The sequence below is a fragment of the Anticarsia gemmatalis genome, chromosome 3, assembly GCF_050436995.1.
Source record: "Anticarsia gemmatalis isolate Benzon Research Colony breed Stoneville strain chromosome 3, ilAntGemm2 primary, whole genome shotgun sequence".
Classification (NCBI taxonomy): domain Eukaryota; kingdom Metazoa; phylum Arthropoda; class Insecta; order Lepidoptera; family Erebidae; genus Anticarsia; species Anticarsia gemmatalis.
In genome coordinates, this window is record NC_134747.1 from 9,104,759 (window position 1) to 9,127,797 (window position 23,039).

The 23,039-nt window shown below is 34.3% G+C and overlaps 4 protein-coding genes across 5 annotated transcripts; 2 read left to right on the forward strand and 2 right to left on the reverse strand.

The window, feature by feature from the left end:
- Positions 1–1,597: 1,597 nt before the first annotated feature.
- Positions 1,598–6,649, reverse strand: LOC142987507 (activating signal cointegrator 1 complex subunit 1). Its single transcript, XM_076136317.1, has 7 exons — positions 5,578–6,649; positions 5,090–5,192; positions 4,214–4,346; positions 3,762–3,890; positions 3,056–3,219; positions 2,301–2,473; positions 1,598–1,949 (listed from the first exon to the last, which is right to left on the reverse strand). The coding sequence occupies exons 1-7, from the start codon at positions 5,687–5,689 to the stop codon at positions 1,666–1,668; spliced, it is 1,098 nt and encodes a 365-aa protein (XP_075992432.1). The 5' UTR covers positions 5,690–6,649; the 3' UTR covers positions 1,598–1,665.
- Positions 6,650–8,351: 1,702 nt separating this feature from the next.
- LOC142987505 (uncharacterized) lies at positions 8,352–11,908 on the forward strand. Of its 2 annotated transcripts, none has more exons than XM_076136315.1 (2): positions 8,352–8,694; positions 10,533–11,908. In XM_076136315.1, the coding sequence occupies exons 1-2, from the start codon at positions 8,616–8,618 to the stop codon at positions 11,729–11,731; spliced, it is 1,278 nt and encodes a 425-aa protein (XP_075992430.1). In that variant the 5' UTR covers positions 8,352–8,615; the 3' UTR covers positions 11,732–11,908. The 2 variants fall into 2 exon arrangements, with proteins under 2 accessions (XP_075992430.1, XP_075992431.1); XM_076136316.1 differs by lacking the exon at positions 8,352–8,694 and adding an exon at positions 9,903–10,265.
- Positions 11,909–14,965: 3,057 nt separating this feature from the next.
- eIF4A (eukaryotic translation initiation factor 4A) lies at positions 14,966–18,210 on the reverse strand. Its single transcript, XM_076136323.1, has 7 exons — positions 18,050–18,210; positions 17,207–17,582; positions 16,912–17,126; positions 16,578–16,725; positions 16,057–16,188; positions 15,506–15,729; positions 14,966–15,170 (listed from the first exon to the last, which is right to left on the reverse strand). The coding sequence occupies exons 1-7, from the start codon at positions 18,070–18,072 to the stop codon at positions 15,026–15,028; spliced, it is 1,263 nt and encodes a 420-aa protein (XP_075992438.1). The 5' UTR covers positions 18,073–18,210; the 3' UTR covers positions 14,966–15,025.
- A 733-nt stretch (positions 18,211–18,943) lies between these two features.
- On the forward strand, positions 18,944–23,026 carry chic (profilin chickadee). Its single transcript, XM_076136324.1, has 4 exons — positions 18,944–19,187; positions 20,354–20,525; positions 21,821–21,920; positions 22,025–23,026. The coding sequence occupies exons 1-3, from the start codon at positions 19,077–19,079 to the stop codon at positions 21,916–21,918; spliced, it is 381 nt and encodes a 126-aa protein (XP_075992439.1). The 5' UTR covers positions 18,944–19,076; the 3' UTR covers positions 21,919–21,920; positions 22,025–23,026.
- Positions 23,027–23,039: the final 13 nt, after the last annotated feature.

Genomic DNA, 23,039 nt, shown 5'->3' on the forward strand with positions numbered 1-23,039 from the left:
CTCTCGTTCATAAATATTTCCCCTAAAACGAAGGGGAAAAGTCCCGAACCGACAAAAAGTGATTGTGAACAGGAGGGCTGGAGGAAATGGAGGCACAGAACGTACAGCGCGGCTGTTCGTTAATTTCCTTTTACGTTTTCACGCACATGGTTTCACTAAGGGGTAACACAAACGACAGACAATACCGGGCGCACTTTTTGTTTGTGGCGACGAGTTAAAACGAGCAAAAAGAAATGTTTGTGAGTCTCCCAGACTACCTACAACGACACGCGTGTCTTTAGTGCGCCGTGGTCTAGACAGTTGCATGGACTAATCGTCTACGTTAGTCGTATGCCGTAAAATTAAAGGGGAGCCCCGGGAAAGTACCTACTTAATTCGATAAAGTATTAAACCACTTGAATTGTAGAACTTAACAGGTATGAATCGGTTAACTTAATTCCTATATTATTATCGCAGACTCATTGTATAAACATTCGAGTCAGACGTTGGGGAATCGAACCTTCGCATCGCACACCTACCGTCAGTAGATATCGTAAGTCATAACGTCAGAACACTCAAAACTATTAATTTTATGCCGTACGAATATCTAAGCACATCAAACAATAGTTGTACTTATGTAGTCTTACATTCGTATGACTGTAAGAACCTAACTTTATACTTTCTAATTTCCATTTCAATCCTATTTTCTAATGAAACATGAGCTTTACCGAATATGCAAATTACTTTACCCTTGGTACTAATACTGCCTTTAGCTTCATTCGAAGTCAGGGCATATTTTTACCTTTTTTCATGAAAATTCCTTCCAATTAATTAGACAGTGTGTTAATCTGTTGGAATTTAATTACGTCTTTCATTTGTAGCGTAACGAACTTTGCAAAAAACCGCTATAAGTACCTACCTACCTATTCTTTTTAATTCGCCGTTATATTAGTATAGATGTAAAATTTAACAACGCCTCGCAATTCAAAGGAACTATTTCAGTTTTTATGAAGCGCTTGTGTTGCCAAATGTGTTAACATTTACTAATAAGGAGATATATTAATGCCGACTCCGATGCCCTGGATTGATTGCCAGACAGAAAGATGTGGTTGGGTTATTGTCTATTAGACTATTGGCAACGTGCCCGGTTTGAAGTAATAGAATTTAAAAACAAATTAATCTTAAAATGTGGTGGTCTTGAATTGATAAATATTTATTTATAGTAAGTAGGTACCTGGGTCAAATACAGCTAGCTGAAAAATATGGTCACATACCATTATTCGAACCGTCATTCGGCGACTGACAGAGCGTTGGAAGGGTTGGCATCTATACCTACCGTTCAGATACATGCGACCCCAGTGACAATTTATGGTCACGTTACAATATTTCGTGTTTTAATAATGGTATGTGGCCATATTTTTCGGCTGGCCATATTTGACCCAGGTACTTATTAAGTAGCAGCATGAACATTTATAGGAAGGCTCGAGAATGATATCGTAGATCACTAAAACGCATAATATCGTGCATATATTTTAATGTTGGTTTGGAAGATAATAACTATGCCAAATTACACTCTTTTTTCTTCCATTAGAAGCCAGACAGTTAATAAAACCAATAATTCCAACTATAAAAAATATATTTCTTTTACTTAAGATTCAAAATCGTTTATTTACAAATTACAATTATTCACGTAGTTATCGATGCGACCACACACGTCGGCTGGTAATATCCGTCGGGGCCCATAGAATGCCGTTGCGATAGATGGATATCATTAAACTCCATTACTCCAAAGTCGAAATCGGCGAATTTCTTCAAAACTTGGCTTCCATCAAAAGTTTCTCGCGGCTGTCTGGAGTTCCTTGACGAGCCATCATCAGCATTTACGTTTGCTGAACGATTTCTATACTTAGAGTTGAGTAATGTGACGTGTAGTTTCACGTTGTTCCTGCCGTGTTCTCTCTCCATATAACCTGGAAGAAATGTTTGTCAAATAGATTAATTTAACGGAATTATTAGGGTTAAAAGGGTTGTTTAAAGACGCTCTTCGTCTTAGTTTTACTTAGATCATCGATAACTATAAACGGTGAAATATACAGTCTTAGTTGTCGATATGGTACCTACTGTTTTACTAATGACTTCTGTCATGAGCAATAAATTGGAATATACGCATTATTTGATTATATGAAAAGCATTTTCAGATAGGCAATTTATATTTATACGCATTCTAAAGAATGTTTTTGCGTGTATTCCTTTTTGCATGCGTGCCTCTTGTGCGCATGTAAAATCTTACAATTTCAGAATGTTTTCTAATCTGTTATTACCTGCCGCATAGAAATGATCGACTAAACCGTCCGCAACTTGTTGTATCAAGCCTTTAGCATCTCCCTCCTCTTCAACAGTGCCGTACAAAACGTTTATGTTGCTTGGATCATCGTTCATGTAGGAAAGACCTTTGAGCCTGATCTTTAATGGTAGATGACCACGCAATAATGGCCTGAAAATAAAACAGATTTTTATTAACATAATAAAATATTAGGTCGGGAAAAAGGTCTTTTAGCATTATAGGATGTATGAACTTGTAATAAAATCTTTTCTCTACACAAAAAAGCTCGATATTTGGGTACCTCACGAGCTCACTGAAAGAAACCTAATGAACCGTGTACTCATTTGTGATTCTTGAAGCCAAAGAGATTTTGTTACAAGTTCATACATACTATAATGCGAAAAGACTTTTTCCCCGACCTAATATAAACATAGGTACTTATTAATTACTTATATCAATCCAGTTAAACAAGCTACCACTCTCAAACCACTGGATAAGCTTGGTCAAGGCCATAACATTAATTTCAGTAAGGGCACTGCATATCTAGATTTTAGATAGAAGTAATAAAATTAACTAGTAACGAAACTATCGTAGTTATGTATCTCCATGTGAAGGTACAATATAGAAACTGGGCGATGTTAACTCAGTGGATAGAACGACCAAGCTGTGCTATGACAACATAAGTTTTGCATTGCAGCAATATAATAATACATTTTTTTTACTAAATAATTATTTACAAAAAACAATGCTTACTCAAGAACTTTATCCTTAGCTTCAGTGAGTAACTTAGAAGCAACTAATCTTTCTTCATTGTCCATCAAACACATGACTCCGAGTGTTAGATGTAGTTTAGAAGCCTTAATAAATAACGACTCCTCCAGACCTCGACTACTGGCACAATCGCGTAAAACACTGGCCTGTGAAAAATAAAAAATATTAATTGAATATATTATTGAGAAAAGGGCTTATGTCTCATGTTTTTGCAATTTGAGATGTGTCCTTATCGAAATTGCACTTGGTAGGTTATTAACACTGGCTTCAATTGTGCTACAAACAAATGACTTACTACAAAAGTAGTAGGTAGCACAGTATATTATTATGACTAAGGGCTAGTTTAAACAGATGTATGTAAATAACTGCCAAAATTCCACCTTATAAGCGTAGAATTAAAATATTAAAACCGAGACTAAGAATTAAACTGCCTCTGTGGCGCAGTGGTTTAGGTCGCCACGCCGCTACCATTGCAAGGAGAGGTTGTGGGTTCGATTCACACACGGAACAATTATTTGTGCAATCCACAATCATTGTTTCGGGTCTGGTTGTACTTTGTGTCCGTTGTTTGTATGTTTGTAAAACGCCCCGCGATACAAGAGCAATTCGTAATAGAATAAGAGGTGTTTTTGAAAAAAAAAAAGAAAAATTATTCTTGTTCCAACTTGTTTTAAAGCAATCTGATTACCTTAAACTCTTCAAATCTTTTCATAATATCTGGATGGTTCATTGGTATTGATAAGAAATGTGTTGACCTCATCTTCAGTCTAGAAGATATCACTATAATGTTGATTCTTCTTCTTGCTGCTTTCACAGCCTGAAATATAAATAAATAAGTGGAGCACATAAATCTTAACAAATTACAAAATTTATATTTAATAATATGTATTTCAAACATTCATTCGTTTTTAAACTAATTGCACGCTTTCATAAAAAAATAAAATAAATTTAACCCATTACTATCCCACTAATGAGCAAGTGTCTTATCCTAGATTGAGGCAGGGGGTAAAACAATTTACCCCTCTGGCCAAATTCAATGATTAGACCTACAAATATACTTTAATACAATTTTTGAATCCCATGTAACAATTAGAATGAACTTAACAATTTTATTGTTGTTCGAGTCAATTACAAACTTACAGCAGCTGTGGCTCCTAGTATAGTAATATCTCCTTCCTGGCCTTGTCTTGGAATTTTTATTTCTGTTCTTGTGTCCCTCTCTATTCTACTCTTGATTGAACCTTTTTTTCCTATTATTGATCCCAAGTAGTGCCTGTAAATCAAATAAATTTCATTAGACAATTGAAATGATTTCATAAGCACAATAATACATAAGACCTAACCCTGCTAAATTCCCTATGCGTTTTGTCATATTTCACAAAAAACTAATATTTAAAAGAAATTAGTTTAAAATAATATTAAATTGGCCTGTTTTCTGTAAAGTGCTAATAGAGTTACAATAATAATTATATTATGTTATTTATTACATAATTCAGTTTCATAATATTATGATACAAGTCATCCTAATGACCTACAAGTTATATAAACAATAACAGTCCTGACATTTAGATTGCTGCAGATTTACAAACAGTTAATCAAGCAGATTGATAGGTGAGGCTTCTTCAACCTTTTGATTATCACTCCAGCAGCAAATTTGTAGTAGATACTGACCAAATGTTTCGCCCTAAATGATAGATTTCCATCAATATACACACAAATCATTGCTATAAAACAAAAGGGCCACAAATGAAATTTTTAAAAACCCTTTTCCTTTAATAAAAAGGAATTTGGATTTTTTTATCTGTGGTCCTTTACATACATACAACATAATATCAAGCATTTTTCCCATAAGGGTAGGCAGATTTCAAATACATGTAAATTTGAATTTTATACATCTGATTTGGAGTTCAGGCTCTGCCTCTTCCACTAACAAATAAAATTGTTTTTTGTTTTTTTTTTTTGTTTTTTTCCATAGACTAATAATATCACCGACTTACTTGAATATACAGTACTTACTTAGAAACATGTAAACTTGTCTTGAATCTGGAATTATCAACCATGATTACTTCAAACTCATCATCCTCATCACCTTCATCCAGGTCGTACTTGTATCCAACATCTATAAGCGCATATTTAACATATAAACTGTCTTAACTTCAATTATATGTGGAGCAAAAGCGAGGATTAACTATGATTTTTAATTAAATTTATATAAAATACTCAGGTTACTCAGTGATGTGATGAAATAGTGATAGGTACTTGTTCCTCTGTTGCAAGTTATCAAGGGTACATACTTAAGGCAGCACCCCAAAGATCAATTTTGAGAGTTGCCTTAACTGTAATGAAATACCTTGTGATTCCACAATAATTCTGTATTCATAATTTGGCCAGTACAGAAGACGCGGGGCACAAAACCTCTCTCATTGTGTCAAAATGTGTTTTATATCTTTAAGTTTAGTCTTTACAAGTTTATGCCAATGATCAAGAATTGATTGTACACCTACCATTTTCATATAAGTCGTGTTCCTGCAGTGCAGTAACTTCTGTGGTCGGATCATTAACCCTGTAACATCTTCCTTCAATCCATATTACTTCGGGTTTTAATATATCTGCCATTCTTACAGACTTGCTCAATGTTTATTACAGTTCCGCTGCTATTTAGAAACTTTGATATAAATAAATAAATAAATTGACTCAGTTCATCCACGGTTTCACTACTTACATACTTTAACGAATATTATTTAATAAAAGTTAAAGAGTGTAAACAATAAGAGGTTTCTTGACTTTAGAGAAAAATAATAATATGTGATATGTCAAATTGTCAAATAGTGACAATTATTGTCACGGAACATTTTGACATCATGTGTCGCTCGCTTGTCAAAAGAACTAGGTACGACCGCTTAACCTCTCAAGCGCCCGGCCACCGTGTCACGGTTGAATGTGCTACCCCCGTCAAGCGCCCCGCCACCGTGGTACGGCAAAACGATCTTACATTAAAAAAACGTAGAAATTAAATGCTAAAACTATGTTTATCCCTTTCAAACATATTTGACATTGAAGCTGATGAAACGAGACGACGATCTAATGCACACACTTGAATAAGTGGTTGATATAGGCCAGAGAGCACCTTAAACAACATCTGACCCAACGACATGTTCCTTTATGACCAATATTGTAAATACTTTTTTTAACTAATTTTAAAGATTTGAGTATATTTTACAGTTGGATTTTAATGTCATTATTCATTAACTACACGATAAAACCTTCCGTCATATTATTTTTTATGCCTAAAAATATTTTTTAGACTTTCTTCAAACACATGCCTAAAGCACACAATATTCAGATTAAACCGACTATTGTACCACCACTATCAAATATTATTTGTGGTTTATTTTTTTAATATATAGCAAATTTTATGTAGATTTCAAATATATAAGGTATGACTAGGGTGTTAGTATCAAAATATGACGGAATCGGCGCTTAAACGCCAACCGCCAATTCAATTTCGCGCGCCATTTTTGGCCTGGACGCTTAACGGTATATTTGAATTTTGACGTTGGGCGCTCGAGAGGTTAATAACAGATATCAAAAATATAGCAGCTTATAAGCTATCAGATAAATGTCGGATTTAAAAAAGATGTCTGTCTGCATAGAGAGTAATGACAAATCTTTTCACAAAAATTAATGGTGCATGCATCAGGATCGACGGACGATCGTAGTCTTTTTATCCTAGGTCGGGTGGACTAATTTAGCGATTTTTACATATTTACTCAAACTTATATAATTGCATAAACCTAGGTACCACATTATTTTAAAGTGTAAGATTTAAAAAAGTTCTTAAAGATGATTGAATTCATTCAATTAAACAGTGGCAGAAGTCAAGTCGTACGCTGGTTTACTGGTTATGTTAGCCTTACGATAAGATGAGTACATAGTACTTATACACTAAGGTATACCTATATTATAACTCATCGCTTTCACTACAGAAAATATATATAGAAAATATTTTCATAGATGAAGACACCGTTATAAGATAAGAAAACTAAAATTAAATCGTTTATAATACCGACACCCGTAGTAAAATAATATAAGTAGGTATTTGTAAGTAATTGTAGGTCATAATTTCGTCATAAATACGCAGAACTAACATAATTATTATTATCATTTGTATTGTAGAGTGAATTAGTTTTATTACTCTCGCAGTACCTATAATAAATGCATGCTTGGTTATACGATAATCCCTGATAAAATAGAGATAATCAAAACATTTGCCTTTAACATGTAGTATTTTCTATATTACATGGTATTCAAAAGACTAGGTAGGTAGTAAGTAGGTCTTAATTCTCCAAAAGAAGGTAGAAGTCAGAAAATAATTGCATTCAAAGGTTTTTATTAAAAATGCTCATATGATCGGGAATACGTTAATTTAGAATTCAAGTAAAATATCCTAAGAAGATCAAGTGATATATTTATTTCATATTATTTTGGTTTGACTTCACTGTAGGTATAGACTGATTTTAAATCATATTTTAAGAATGGTTAAGCAGTGCTGAACAGTAGTTCGCGTTAGCCTTTTAGGCCGGTAGGTACCTAAAAATAAGCGGTAGGCCCTTAATCGCGAAAAGTTAAAGTAAACATAATAACTTTGCTATTTATTTTTTTAGTTTGATTTTACAAATAAACGAAAGTTTGTCAGTGGATACATATGGTTAAATAACAAGTCAATATACATAGATTGCTTATGAAATTTTCGCTACGCAATAGCTAATTTCAGTGCAAATTAAAACGCAAACACGGTAACTTTGTCCAATCATAGAGGCCATAGTGGCCTTTACCTATAGCTGTGTTATTAATAGGTTCATCAGATTTTTTCGTTCATACTGTACACCTACATAAGACCTAACATGAGTTCACCCGGTACACACTGACAATAGTTTCGTCACATACCTTTCACTGCATATTATATACTTAAAAACAACCTTACCTAATAAACAAAAATTAGTTAGGTAGTCACACTCTTGTAGGAGGATGGTTTATGTTATTAATTTAGTAAAATAAACTCGTACCTGTAGCCAAAAAGTAGAAATTAAAACGGACCATGTTTACATTATGGGTACTTTATCTACTTACGTAAATATTAAATTATCTGCGTATAACAACGCAGTCTTTTTTTGCATTTTCCTCGAGATTTGTTTACTAATTATGTATGTAAATGAGTTTCGGCTAGCAGTTCAATTTTTTTCTTGTTATTATCGATATGTGTTATGAAATTGACATTGAAGCAGGCATCAATATTTATTTAAACATAAGTGGCGACATCACGAGACAAGGCGAGCAAGTATTATAATATTCCGACGGAATCGTAGACCAGAAGACGTTACAAGGTAGAGCTGATAATGCCGTTTGATAAGCTTATCTTTTAACCCATTACACTGGTAGTATTTACATTTTTGTATACATGTAAGTAATATAGATAAATGGCATTGCAGCGTCAATACGTGTGAGTTAAGTGTTTTTATTGTGGAAACAAATTAATAGAATAATGCATAAACCGGTGCCAAGACATGTTAATACGTCTTATTACAATACAAACTATCAGTATGCAACAGTTAACAAAGAAGGTACGTATACTTTAACATCATTAAATTAGTAGTGTTTGCATCAGCATCTGTGTACATGTTTTCTTTACGAATTTATTACAAAGCCATTAAGATGACTAACTGTAAATAAGAACAATATAAAACTCATAAAATTTACGTACCTACCTATAAAGTTCTGTTAAGTTCTGATAAATTTTATGCCAGTTCTTAATTTACCTCTAACTTACTAACTGTACTTAGTATATTAAGAATCTTTTGAATAATATGATACTGTGCTTTTTAAATTTGAGTAGTATTTGTCGTCATACGATAAGGAGAAACAGCTAAATTATGTTTTATCGCAATTAAATTAGCTGTTATAAAAACTTTCCATGACTTGCATAGGTACCCTACTTACTTAGCAATACGTAAAATGCACTTACTCATCAGAAATTCAACCATTAAAAGATTATTTTTCGTTGCTGTATTACCTGAGGCAACTCACTTTATTCTATAAAATATTGTCTTAACATTGTGTAGGTAGCTATACTGCAGCACTTTTATTTTTAATTTATAACATCAGAACTTACTTCTTAGTGACTATAGTATAGGATTCTGGATTGTAATTCCAAATTTTATCAAAACTACGTAGGTACCAATTAAATGGTGACAATTTTATTGCAAGTCTACTCACATAAAGCAAATAGCTGTTCTAAGAACTCTGTAGAATGGCAATGTTTGCAACTATCAAAATATATATTTCCTTAGGCAATTTGTTGGAGAATTTATACTCATTTTTTTCGTAAACTTTCGATTTAATTTTAACCATGATTATAGGAAAGAAAATATTATGAAATCTGAAATGATTTGTTTAACAAAAAAAGTTGAGTAAAAAATGCAAAATTATGTTGAACCATACCATTATTAATGAGCAAAAACCAATAGGTATAATTTTGATACTTACCGCTGCGAATTATTTCTTCAAGACTTAAGTTAACACTGTATGTAGCCAAGTAAAGCAGATTATTTTATTATCACTGAAACAAATTATATTAAAAATAAGTTAAAAAAAATTGTTCCCTAGGAATATAATTCCAATAAAAAATACTAATTTGGAACTTTTTTATCGAAGTTCTTCTATTATTCATGTGAGCTTTTATATACCACGCCTTTATCGTAAATGTTTTCTTACGTCTTAAGATTCGGCAGATCGAACAGTTGGGATAGCTGTTGTAAGCAGATCTCCCAACACTAAACCACTTTGACAGGTTGTGTCACCCACCGTCAATAGAAATGGGTGTCACAAAAAGTCAGATTGATAATATTGATCTTTGATTATATCGTAAACATAAACACAGAATTATTTTAATGCTTATTAATATTGTGCGCGGCTTTCGACGTAAAGTTTTCTAATTAACGTGTGATACAATTTTTTTTCTGTGATAATTTTGCAATATTGCTGATGTGATCGAAAATCTGCATTCTTATGAGTGGGTTGTAACAAAAATAATGGTTTTAGCTCACTGGAATTTAACATATTGGGTGTAAAAGTGGACACCATGCATCTTCCTTAACGAATAATCGTTTAGTAATTCTATTAGGGTATCATTTAGGTAATATTTGATTATGTTTTTCGTATTGTGTTATGTTACCTGACATGATTAGAAAGTGAATCAGTTGCCAAACATTCTTGAACCATCATACCATTTACAATCATGTACTGCTTGTCAACTGCAGCAGTTTATCATAATTTGCCTATAAAAACTTAGTTATCATCGAGATATTAGAAATTCTTCTTACTGCTGTAAGATTACTCAATGCTAATTAGTATACTTTGTGATTAGTATTCTAATTTTAATAACTTGTTTTCCTTCTTTCAGATGGCAGTAAAATGCATGGATCTCGGAGAGTTATAACATTTTGCCTTTTAACAACAGTTCTGCCCACCATACTCATTGTGTTGCCATTATATCTGAGAAACATTAAATATGCAGACGTCATGTACAAAATATCGGATTCGGATGTTATTCAGATACATAAAGGACAATCATCTGTGTTTTGCCAAAAGCACTCACTAAAAATGAACTCAACATTCAGTGCATTCCAAATGAAGGGAACTCCAGAAATATCAGACAAAAGAAAACATATAAAATTAAAGAAGTCAATGACTCTACCAGATGACACCTTGGAATATTGGGGCTTCTATTTGTTAATAGGTGCTACTGTAGAATTAAAAGCTTGTTCAAGACATAAAGGTTCTAAGATTTTAGTTGTAAAAGGTGATAGAATATTAGATACATGTGGTATATTAGAGGGATATAAACATAAAAAGAAACTCCCACGTGTGGAGAATAATGGCCTACTAGTCACATTAGAAAAACCGAGAGAAACAAACAAAATTAATATTAGCAACATTATATCTGACATGGATGACAGTCAGGATAATTCAAGTGAATCTATAGAAGATACCAAAGATAATAACCATTCACTTGAAAACACAGACAGATCAAAAAGGGATATAAAAAATTTACCTCTTCATAATCCAAACACTATACTGGACACTGGTGTACATCATGGTGGGAATGCTATAAATAGCACCATGAAACCACAAGAACCTATTTCCAGTTTTGAGAACAGTTTACATGAATGTTATCATGACAAAATATTAATAAATCACTTATTTCCATACTCAATACAATGTAACAGTACAGATTACTTAGAAAAAACTACAATACTCAAAGTGATTCATGAAGTTCTTGATGATGGATATTATTATTACATATTTTATGGTGATCAGAGAGTCAATGATATTTATGCTATTTTTGATATTTATAAACCAACATTCCAGTATGTTAATAACTCTGAGTCAAAAGTGTGTTTTAATAAAACTGAGTGTGAATTCAATATAGATTTTTTTAGTGATGAACTGGTTATAGTAGAGAAGCCTACAAAAGAAGGATTGCAAAATGAAGAAAGTGATTCATCCATTCTGATATCAGTCTGTCATCCTAGAGTATCCATTTACATAATATTTCCTATTTCTGTTCTTTTGTTAATTCTTCTGTTTGCGTTTTTATGATATTTATTTAAGGTCTTATTCCATTTTATGATTGTTAACATGAACATTACCAGAAGTGTGATATTAATTTATTAAGGTTTTTAAAGTTTATTAAAGTTGAGATAGATATTATGTATATTTGATGTAATTGTGGAGTATATACTCAATGAGCAAATTATACTATTGTATGTTCAGCTACCTACTGTTTTATTATTTTTAAATGAAAATGTCAACAAGTTCCAGTAAACACATGCATAATGTATAAAAAAATAATGAGTAGATATAATGGGCACCACATACATAATATCTCCTTGATATTGCTAACAGGTATATCAACAAGTATGCCTGTTGTAGCTACACAAAATATTTGTTCATTGCATATTCACGTACGGCAGCACTGGTGTGACATTAAAAGTTTTCGAAGGTACAAACACACAAGCTTAACACTGCCATGACGCTTTATTAGGTACCGGTGGGAGCGGTGTTGGAGCAGAGTCGTGATAATGTGCTTTGACCTCCAGAGCTCTCAGAATGAAATCAATTAGGTACCAAGCCTTTGTATGTTTGAGTCAGTATCTACTAAGTCACGCCAACATACGGTACAGATTATTGTTACTGGTGTATTTTTTCATTTATTAACTGTTAAAAATGTTAGAATAACACCGTACGGCTTGCTTCACATTTAAAAGCGCCTAGTAGTAAACTTGTAGCAACGATACTTCTAACCTGTTTCGTTCAAATTCCTATTTTTGATTTTTATGTGACCAGTGACCCGCCCAGGAAAATCAATTATACATTAAAACCTGACGCGTGAGACAATACCAATTAGTAAAACTGGAAATCGTATGAGATCCGTTCAATAGGTTTGGAGTTTATCATGAACAAACATACAGACGAAGCGAGGCTACTTCATTTTATAATGTGATCACATTTCCTCTGTTCATGAGCAAGTCTACCTCTGCGACACCTTGATAGTATATATTGTACTGTCATATAAAAATCTCGGGGTTCGAATCCCGGATCGATAAAAAAAGTTATTCTTGGGAGATTTCTTGGCATAAAAAATGCCAATCAGTAAGGGCGCGTTCCCACTATGTCGTAACGATAAATTTATCGTTGGACGACTGTCGTCTCTAGCTGTTTCCATTGTAACGATTGCTTGTCGTCAAAAAATGTTATTGTTTATAATATATCCCTACGTCCTAGTCCCCACTGCTACGATAATCTGTCGTCACTACAAAAAATGTCGTAGACGACAGTAAGTCGTGTCGTTCTATATGTGAACACCTCCATTAAATATATAAGCCACGACACTTAAAACTACACGATTATCTGTCGTCACGACATAGTGGGAACGCGCCCTAACTGCCCGGAGTTGAGGTCGCAATGTCTGTTCTTAGTGCCTCAGTATTGATTTAAGCACGTACATTGATGATGCAATTGCAGATTAGTTACTTTCTGTTTTGAGACGTTCAATAAATTATTGATGTTGAACTGTTTTACTTAGTAATGAGTTCAAAGATTGGCAATCTTTGAACTCATTACTGCAATTTGCATGCTGTCGATAGGTACACAAAACATATTGATAGGTATTGGAGAATATTAGGATTTGTGAAAGTTTATAACAACTAACATAACTTCAGCAAATAAGTAGTACTGTTTAAGACAGGCAGACTATGCTTCAAGTAGGTACATCATTTTAATTTAGTCTAAACTCATGTGATAAAAATTTTCAAATGATATAATTTACGTGGTTGCACAATTATTTTTGTCGCTCCTTTCCAAGTTTTTTAAATGTACTGCATCGGAGGTACTTACAGTTACCATATTAAGTACGAGTAGTCATTATGGTGGACATTTAAACTACGATCTACCGGATAAAATACGTGTGGATTAAATTACGTAGGTCAGCAAGAATGTGGAAGACATTCCGTACAGATAAACCGTATGTAGGTACTATAAAAGAATTGATTTTCGATCTAGCTCCAGTCAAATTTAAAATCTGCAGTCTGCTCCCACGTGATCGACCTGCGCAGGTAAACTTCTGTGATAGACCATTGCGTGTGTGGCTGAGTCCAAACAATCTAACTGGCAAAAATGTCTGATTGTATAAGTCAATACTTTAGGGCGCATTCAAATCTAGACGACGATTTGAACGTTACTTCGTCGCTTCTTACTCCTCCAACTAAAGGCGCCCTTAGTAGAGTATCTAGCAGCAACCTAATTGATGCCAAAATAAAAAAGTGTATCGATGTATGATGAAATGATTAATCTACAGTTCCAGTAAGGCAAAGCCTTTCAGATTGATTGCTATTTTAACGCGTGAGGCGTAATAATATGGAGTATTGGTGGGTGCCGACAGTGTTGATGTTCAAAGTTAAGACACATTGAATTTGTCATGCATTTATATCTGAATATTGATCGTCACAAAGCGTACATAAGCTAAAATTAACATATCATATTATTATTAATCAAATCGTATTTGGAATTAATCCTTTAAAAGTACTTATATAAAAATATTATGTAAGCATAGGAACCTTAATTATCATTCTCGTCAAAAGTCGCTAATACTTCGAACAAAATTTATTCCAAAAATATAAATAATTCGAAATGAACATAAAAACCATGTAGAAAACAATCTTTTAAAAAGTAAAATGCAAAAGCAAATGTAAATGGGAATACAGGATACAATAAGGACCTGTCAAATTAAAGTAATGAACATATTGAGGAAATTTTGATTTATTATTTCCACATAGTTGTGTCCAAAGTGCGTTTCACAGGCTCAGGTAGTTTTTCTGTAAAACAAAATTTACACAATTCAATACAATGGTTCAGAGAAATTAAGGTTCCGATCGGGAATGGAGCGCTACAATTCCAAAATAATGTCAATAACAATACAGATGAGATATTTCATTATATTTATTAGGGTATTACAAAAACAGTTACCATATTATGTACAACTGGAAAAAAAGTTACAATATAATGGTTTCCTTCTAGAACTTTTGTGATTGAAATAGCCTCTCCAGTACCCGATGAGACCTCTGTGCAAGGGGCAGAGAGGCCTGCGCGGAACGGGGGCCATCCGGCCGAGCCGGCTTACTCCTAACTATGTATATTAAACTTATATTGATACGTCTATTATAGTATAATGTAACCATTAATTAAACTAAAACGATTATATCGGTCCGAACGAAATGAGTTCCAATGAAAAATTCGGCACAGTGGTTATTAGAAGGCGCCTCCTAATACACACACCTTATAAATATCGCAATAGAACGCAGGACACAAAGTATAAACCAGGAAAGCGTAGGCCCCTCAGATGAGGTTGGCCACATCGCTGGGCATTTCCGAGATACTTGTATGGTAGAATTCCTCAATATCCTTGAGTGCTCTCCTGTCTGCTTCGGTTACAAAGTTGATGGCGATACCCTTACGGCCGAAACGTCCACCCCTTCCAATTCTGAAAGTTGAAAGTGGTATTTCAGACACTATATTTACAATATAAGAGATAGTAAGTATAGTAATTAATGATCCAGGCTATCAGCCATTAAGTTAATACATTCATGTAAACAAGTCAGGATGCAAGACTGATACAGGATTGGACAAAATGTGTACAGACGTTTGTACATCTGTTTCAATAGATTTTAATAGTGTAAGACATAATTATGCAAGCAAGTCCATTCAAGTACACAAGTCCTAATAATTAATTTAATTTAATGCTAATTCCACAGAACAATATCAGTTCAATTTAAGGCATAATTTTATTATAGCTGATGTTTAAAACCATACACTTACCGGTGAATGTAATTTTCACGGTTAGTGGGCAGATCATAATTGATGACGCAAGAGACTTGCTGCACGTCAATACCGCGCGCCAGTAAATCGGTAGTGATCAGTACACGAGACGATCCCGTACGGAACTGCCTCATAATGACTTCACGCTCACGCTGGTCCATATCACCGTGCATAGCAGACACGGTGAAGTCACGCTCATGCATGGATTCGGTCAGCCAGTCCACCTAGAATTACAAATTGAATTATGAATATTAAAATCTTTCGACTTTGGATCCCCAATAAGTACCTAACCTAACAAATTCGATAGAAATTAATATGCTCCAACTTAAAAGCTATAGCAGTATACAAGTCAATTTATTTAGCTAATATTATTAAAGATAACATCTAGGTAGACATCTGATATAGAACCAAGACTATTCATTCAATGTACCCCTAACCACTGAAAGTTTTAAGATGCATGTTGACAATTTAGAAAACAAAAACTTAAATGCCTAGAATATTATCCATTTTCAAAGTAAACAAAACAGTAAATAATAATATATAATATTTACCTTGCGACGGGTGTTACAGAAGATGACAGCCTGGGCAATTGAGAGAGTGTCGTACAAATCACAGAGGGTCTCCAGTTTCCATTCTTCTAGTTCGATGGCAATGTAGAACTGTTTAATACCTTCCAAGGTGAGCTGTAAGAATTATAATAAATCATGGATATTAAACAAGGTTATAGCTATAGAATACATGATACTAACTTACAAATATCTACAAACAATAATAGCCAACGCAAATTGTATTAACAATTTATTGATCATAGGTATAAGTACTTTCTTTACTGACTAAACCAAATTTATGGAGTCAGTTTTATCACTACACTAGAATAAAAAAATCAAAACTTGTATAGAACATTATACTACACATGTGTAATTAGTGTTCGTTCACCAGCTTATGTGTACTTAATTTAACACATTCATGCCCAGTGGATTTTAGTGGCATCTAGTTGTTGCATTATGAAACGCACAGATGCATCAGGGGCAGCGAATGTGTTAAACATAATATGTTATATGAATATGATTACCTCCTCCTTCTGCACAAGGATCCTCACAGGTTCTCTCATGAAGCAGCGAGACACCTCAAGCACATCATCAGGCATAGTAGCAGACAGTAAAATAACTTGAACATCGGCAGACAACATCTTGAATACATCATGAATTTGATCTTTGAATCTGAAACATGATTAAATTAACATAAGAATTATAAATGCAGGGAATATTTTGTACACTCCAAGAAACTAGCTGATCAGACATATCAATACAACAATAGTTGCATCATCAGTTGACTCATAACAACCAAATTGTGAACTAATCATAAGTGAATGTGCACTAATAGTAGTAAATTGTTAGGTTACTCACCCTCTAGACAACATCTCATCAGCCTCATCAAGAACAAAGAGCTTGATGGTATTAGCGCGCAGTGCACGGCGGGTGATCATGTCGTATACGCGGCCAGGCGTGCCCACCACCACATGTACACCGCTCTCCAGTTGACGTACATCCTCACGCACATTGGTGCCACCAATGCAGGCATGGCATTTAGCATTCAAGTGATCACCAAGAGCTATCACCACCTAAAAATACCACACTGTTAGCTTCCAAACTTCAAGCGTTAATCACCAAACACAACACAAAAACACCACTGCGTCCGTACCTTCTGAATTTGTTGGGCCAACTCTCTGGTCGGGGCCAGAATAAGAGCTTGGCATTCACGAATACTAGTGTCAATTTGTTGAAGAATTGAGATTGAGAAAGTAGCGGTTTTGCCAGTTCCAGACTGAGCTTGAGCTATGACATCGCGCCCCTGAATGCACGGCATGATGGCGCGTTGCTGGATGGCCGATGGCTTTTCGAAACCATAGGCATAGATTCCTCTCAGCAATTCTTCTTTCAAATTCATGTCATCAAAGCTTTCCACGACTTGATGCCAGTTAGTATCCAGTGCTCCCTCCGGATCCGTAGGGTTTCCTTCATAACTTCCTTGGTCTTTTGCTGGCCCATTTTTGGAGTCCTCCGGCCAATCTTCTGATCTGCGAATCGATACAATCCAATTATTTAACTTAGCTACAGCTGTAGAATTTCATTACATGTGAAATTCTTACGAAACGTGTATGAACAGATTACAATGAATTAGCTTTAACTCAATTGTCGCACCGGGGAATCCTTTGAATAGGCGTATCAGGATCGAATACTTTTCAGCAAAAAAGTAAGGCATTGCGTCAACAGCAGTACATAAAAATCTATATGCTGTTCTTACCAAAATTATGATTATAAATGCTAGCTACAATGTAAAACACGTGCGTCAAATCGACTTGTAATAATCTGCTCCTACCAGCGCCATGTTGGCAATCGGCGACAGGGACATTGAAATTATCTCACAATTTATGGAAAATGATATGTTATAACTAAGCCATATTGAAATATGGTCTTTTTCATGTTTTGTGTATCATATGGACTAACAAATATAACGATTTTAAGGCGTAATAACACAACTTACCTTCTTTCAGATGAATAAGACATGTTCCAATCGCGGTAGCTGAACGGAAAAGAACTAGCAAAGCATAAGCAAGGTCAAGTTAAGTTAACAGAAGCTTTTTTTATAGGGTTTTTGAAACGGTTTATTTTCGGACACTATTTGTACAACGATAATTTTATTATATTTTTTTATGAATTATAACGTTAAAATCTGATCAATACACGAGCTCTAGTAACAGAAAGTGAATAATGTTATAATATTGGGAAATAAAAGAGCGGAAGTAGGTCTCGATAGTTTATGGAAAGCAGGACCTCTACAGACGAATTTCAATATTGTATCGATTTGTTAGTCTATTGCTAGAAATACGTTTCTATTTTTTTTTTGTGTTTAATAAATCGGTGTGATTGACAAAAATAATGCCTACTAAATATTAATATGAATAAAATTTAAGTAATAAGTAGAGGTACGGACAGTACACGATATGACGACACACGTCTTTCTTTGAGATTGGGCTAGCTAAATCTGGGTAACTTTGTACGAAAGCGTGACATTAACTTATTTTGTAGGTACCTACCTACCTATTTACCCACTATTACTGACATTTCATGTAGGTAGGTAATTTAAAACATTCCTGGTTGATCACTTAGTTACTAATGGCCTTCTTGCCATTTTAGTCAAATAAGTATGTATTTCACAAAAAATATTTATTACAATAATTTCCTCTGGAACTTTTATTTTTATCGCTATAAAATAATAACTTTGATATATACATTTATGAATTAAATAATTTATTGTAGGTATCATTAAAACAATATGCCAATAGAGTGAGGTTGCCAGAGGTAACTGATTGTTTATGACCTGACCAAAAACAATATTATAATTTGTTATGTTGGCAGTAGTGTTCTTCCGGTCGTGTCTATGACTACGCTGCCATTTTGGTGATTTTGGGACGGCAGTGCTTTTTGTTCGTGTGAAGCGCTTGCTCGTTGTGAAGAGTAAATTGTGTTTTAGTCAAGTGTAGTTTTATTTTTAGTCGAACTCAATCAAAATGAGCTGGCAAGATTATGTCGATAAACAGTTAATGGCATCCAGATGTGTTACAAAAGCTGCGATTGCCGGTCACGATGGGAATGTCTGGGCCAAGTCGGAAGGCTTCGAAGTAAGTTATATCCTCTTGTCAAGTTGTACCGCGATCAGTGATTTGCAAATTTTGCTTATGCTGTGATTAACTAGTGATAGACTTTGGTGGTGAAGTGCTGTTCATTGTAGGTCCAATGGATGACGAATTCTTTATCCGGCGAGTTTGACAAGATGGCGACATGTGGTGGGAGCCAGCGATTCGAATTAGTTTTCAATTTCGTTGTTACGAACAAATATTCTGATCAGAATCTTTGTATCTCAACAACGAATGAATCACTTTTAAGTTTTAAAAGTTCCATACAATCGTATTAGATGCTCTATCATGTTTGCCGGCCGGTATTTTTCTGAAGATTAGCTATACATGCATTTGTAATCAGAATGCCGATCGATTACATCTCCAGATTGCAAAATTATGTAGTATTTGTTTCAGCTTATAAATTACAGATGTTACATTGCCAAATGTTCAGGATATAATGCACAGAAACAAACCTACATACTGTCTTAGATTTTGATCGAAATACTATTAGTCTTGAATTATTCTAATTGGCCATTATTTCTTTACATAGTATTTGGATGCACGGTGAATATTTTCGCCAATCCTGCAACAGTTTTATGCACCAAAAATGTTAACTTACTTATTAGTTTTTAACACAAAACGTGTTTTAGTATTTCATGTAATACATTAATATCAAGTCAAAGTTGGAGTTAATAACATCAGGGAAAGAATTACAATTATTTGTAAAAACATTCATAAATTAATTAAATCAGTCATAAATGTGTAGGAAATACCGTTTTTATAATTACAATGTTGACGTAGACGTTAAAATTGTATGGACCAAAAGGTTGTCACGATTCCACTGTCTGTGAACTGAGTGTCATGGGTTCGATTACCGCTCGGCTCTGAAAAATCATTTTTCCGCTATTGAAAATATTAGTTACTGGATCTACTTATTTATGCATCCACCCATGATATGATGAGACTTCGCTACACTAGATCGATTCTTATTGCGAAAATTGTCTTCTAAACCTAAAACCTGTACAATGTGAACTAATTGATTAGGGCGTAATTTTATTAATGAGTAGGATCTTAAACTCGATCAGACTTGCTCTTATGATTTTGGCTTAATTTGAATTTCCTTAACAAGTTCCTCATATCTTATTCTAATAAGTTAACTTTTGATACAGATATCAAAAGATGAAGTCGCGAAGATAGTGGCTGGTTTCGACAATGAATCACTGTTAACAAGTGGCGGCCTGACGATAGCAGGCACGCGGTACATCTACCTCAGTGGCACAGACCGCATCATACGCGCAAAACTCGGCAAGGTCGGCGTGCACTGCATGAAGACACAACAAGGTATGTGAATTTAATATTGTCACCTAGAATTCTGATATCCATTGAGCTTAGTCTAACTTTTATAATTTTGGGCACTTTATGACAAAGAAGCTAAATTAAAATATGAGTGCATAATGTAAATAACGCAAACTCCAATAGGTATGTCGACGCAAATAGACACGTACGTCAATCATTTCCTAACGTTACACGTATGTATCCAAGTGTATGTCACGATACACATATTTTATATTTAATCACACATGATTTAATGGAATAATAAACGACACTATTAGCGAAAAGGCAATCAAACGCAAGACCGAGCTTTGAGTGCTATTTGATGAGAGGCATTGTAGATCTTTAAATTTGGCAAAAAGCCTTCTTATGATTTACGTCGCCGAATCAAAATGTAGGATAGCCTCAATTCTAATGAAGATTATGATAATATTATGGCGTACATATTGTTGCTGTATTAGCCTATGGTAGTCAACTATCTTAGTATTGAATTTCGCATTTGGTGACTAAGTACGTACCAATATAGGTACATTTATTAATTTATGTTTTTGTAAAGACACTAATAAGTGCAGTAGTGTTTGTTATATCTTGTGGTTGCATATTTTCCTGTTATGGGTTTATAAATTTTAGTTTATATGTAACTTTAACGTTATAATCACAAAATTAGCTGTTCAATATCAATCCATTTTAGTATAAGTAGTTAAAATGGTCAAATTCGAACCCGCGTCGTCGTGGTTGCAGGCTCAAACAACCATTTTCTTACTGATGCACTCTTAGTGCCATAGCTACGTTTAGCCTTTCTAGAAACTTCTGATCATTATGCATTTTAATGCGACCAAACTCTTAAGAAGGTGTAATTATCTTAAACGTTACTTCCACTAAATTCAAACGTTGTTGTTAAGGGTCAGATCCTATGAGGTCGTAACCCGTAAACCTCTGTTAACATTAAATCTGTTGGTATTATCATTGCTTCAGACGTTCTCTTATCTTACTGTACAGAAACACCTTGTTTCCTTTTTCGAAAGCGACATTATAAATGAAAATCATCGTCACTGATCAGGAGGACGCTTAAGCGTTTTCAGTGATGAAAATCTTCAGCATTTACGATTGCCGAGGCGGATAGCCTCACTGTGTTTCAGTGTCTTAATACTTCGTAACTTGTGCGATATCGCTTACGTATAAAATTTTCGTTAATAACAGGAAAGTATTGTACACACGTTTATTGATCTGGGGAAATAAAATTAAGAGATAGGCGTTAATTAATAAACGTGTGACGGTTAGTTCATTGTAGTGTTTTGTTTCAGCCGTCGTAATTTCTCTGTACGAAGAACCCATCCAACCCCAGCAAGCTGCATCCGTAGTGGAGAAGTTAGGAGACTATTTAATTACCTGTGGTTATTAGAGGTAAGTTTCACCTAAAAATCCGGCTAGTTTAGCTGCCAGAATAAGTATGGTTTTTTGAGTGTTAGCGTTCGATTGCCTCAACCAGTTGTTTTTGTTCTTTACAGATCGAAGCGCGCCGTGATCTAAGAGTACTATAAGATAATATTTTTTCCACAGGGAAATAAGTAACTGCATTTTGTATATTCTATAAAGTGATAAGGACCGTTCATTTGTTTTGATATTCGATAAATTATGGCGTCATCAGTGTGTGATGCGTTTAGAAACTGCGCAGATGCAATTACTTTGCGGATTTTGGATCCTTTTTATACGCTCACCGCTTCCATGAAGTAATTGTAAACTGCTATGGTTTAAAATGTATTTTAAAGTTTGCTTTTATTGACCAGTATAGTAAAGCGTCTTTAGCTTTGCAAGCAGGTCTCAAAGCATGATGTATAGAGATTTTTTTTAGGTTTCTTATCAAGCATTCTGGTACTTTATCTGGCGAAAAGCATCATCTAAATTATAAAACTACTTATTATCGAGATAGACTCGTAAAGCGTTACTAGCCATCTTAACGAAAATGCCCGCGTACAGATGCTTGAAGAGAAGTTATAATAACCACGTAATGAAATTACTGTAACAACATTATACAACTTATATATATATATTATTATAAATAGCATTTGTGTAAGGGCTTGTTACAAATTGAAAGACACTGTAACCCAAGTATTACGATTTTAATTGAAGATCTCTAGTCCCACTGGAACCATCGTGTGAGTAATATCCGACACATCAGTGCGTGGCGGCGGCCGAAGTCCGCGCCGCGACGCGCCGCGGTCGCGGGCTCGACATGGCCCGCTGTTACAGTTTTCTGCTATGCTTTCTTTTTAATTGTGCCGCATTTATAATCTTGTGTAGTAGGTAATAAAACATTTGCATTCTGTTCTATTCTATCTCTTAGCTGCGAAAATAGAAGCGCTCAATTACCCTGTATCCTCAAACAAGGCTTGCAGTAAACGAAGGGTGCATATTGTTTATATTTGATATTACTACTATAGCTTTGTACATTGTTTCTGATAAGCGATGGGAACTGTGTCTATCTAATAATAAAATGATTTGTATTATAATATTTTGTTTATT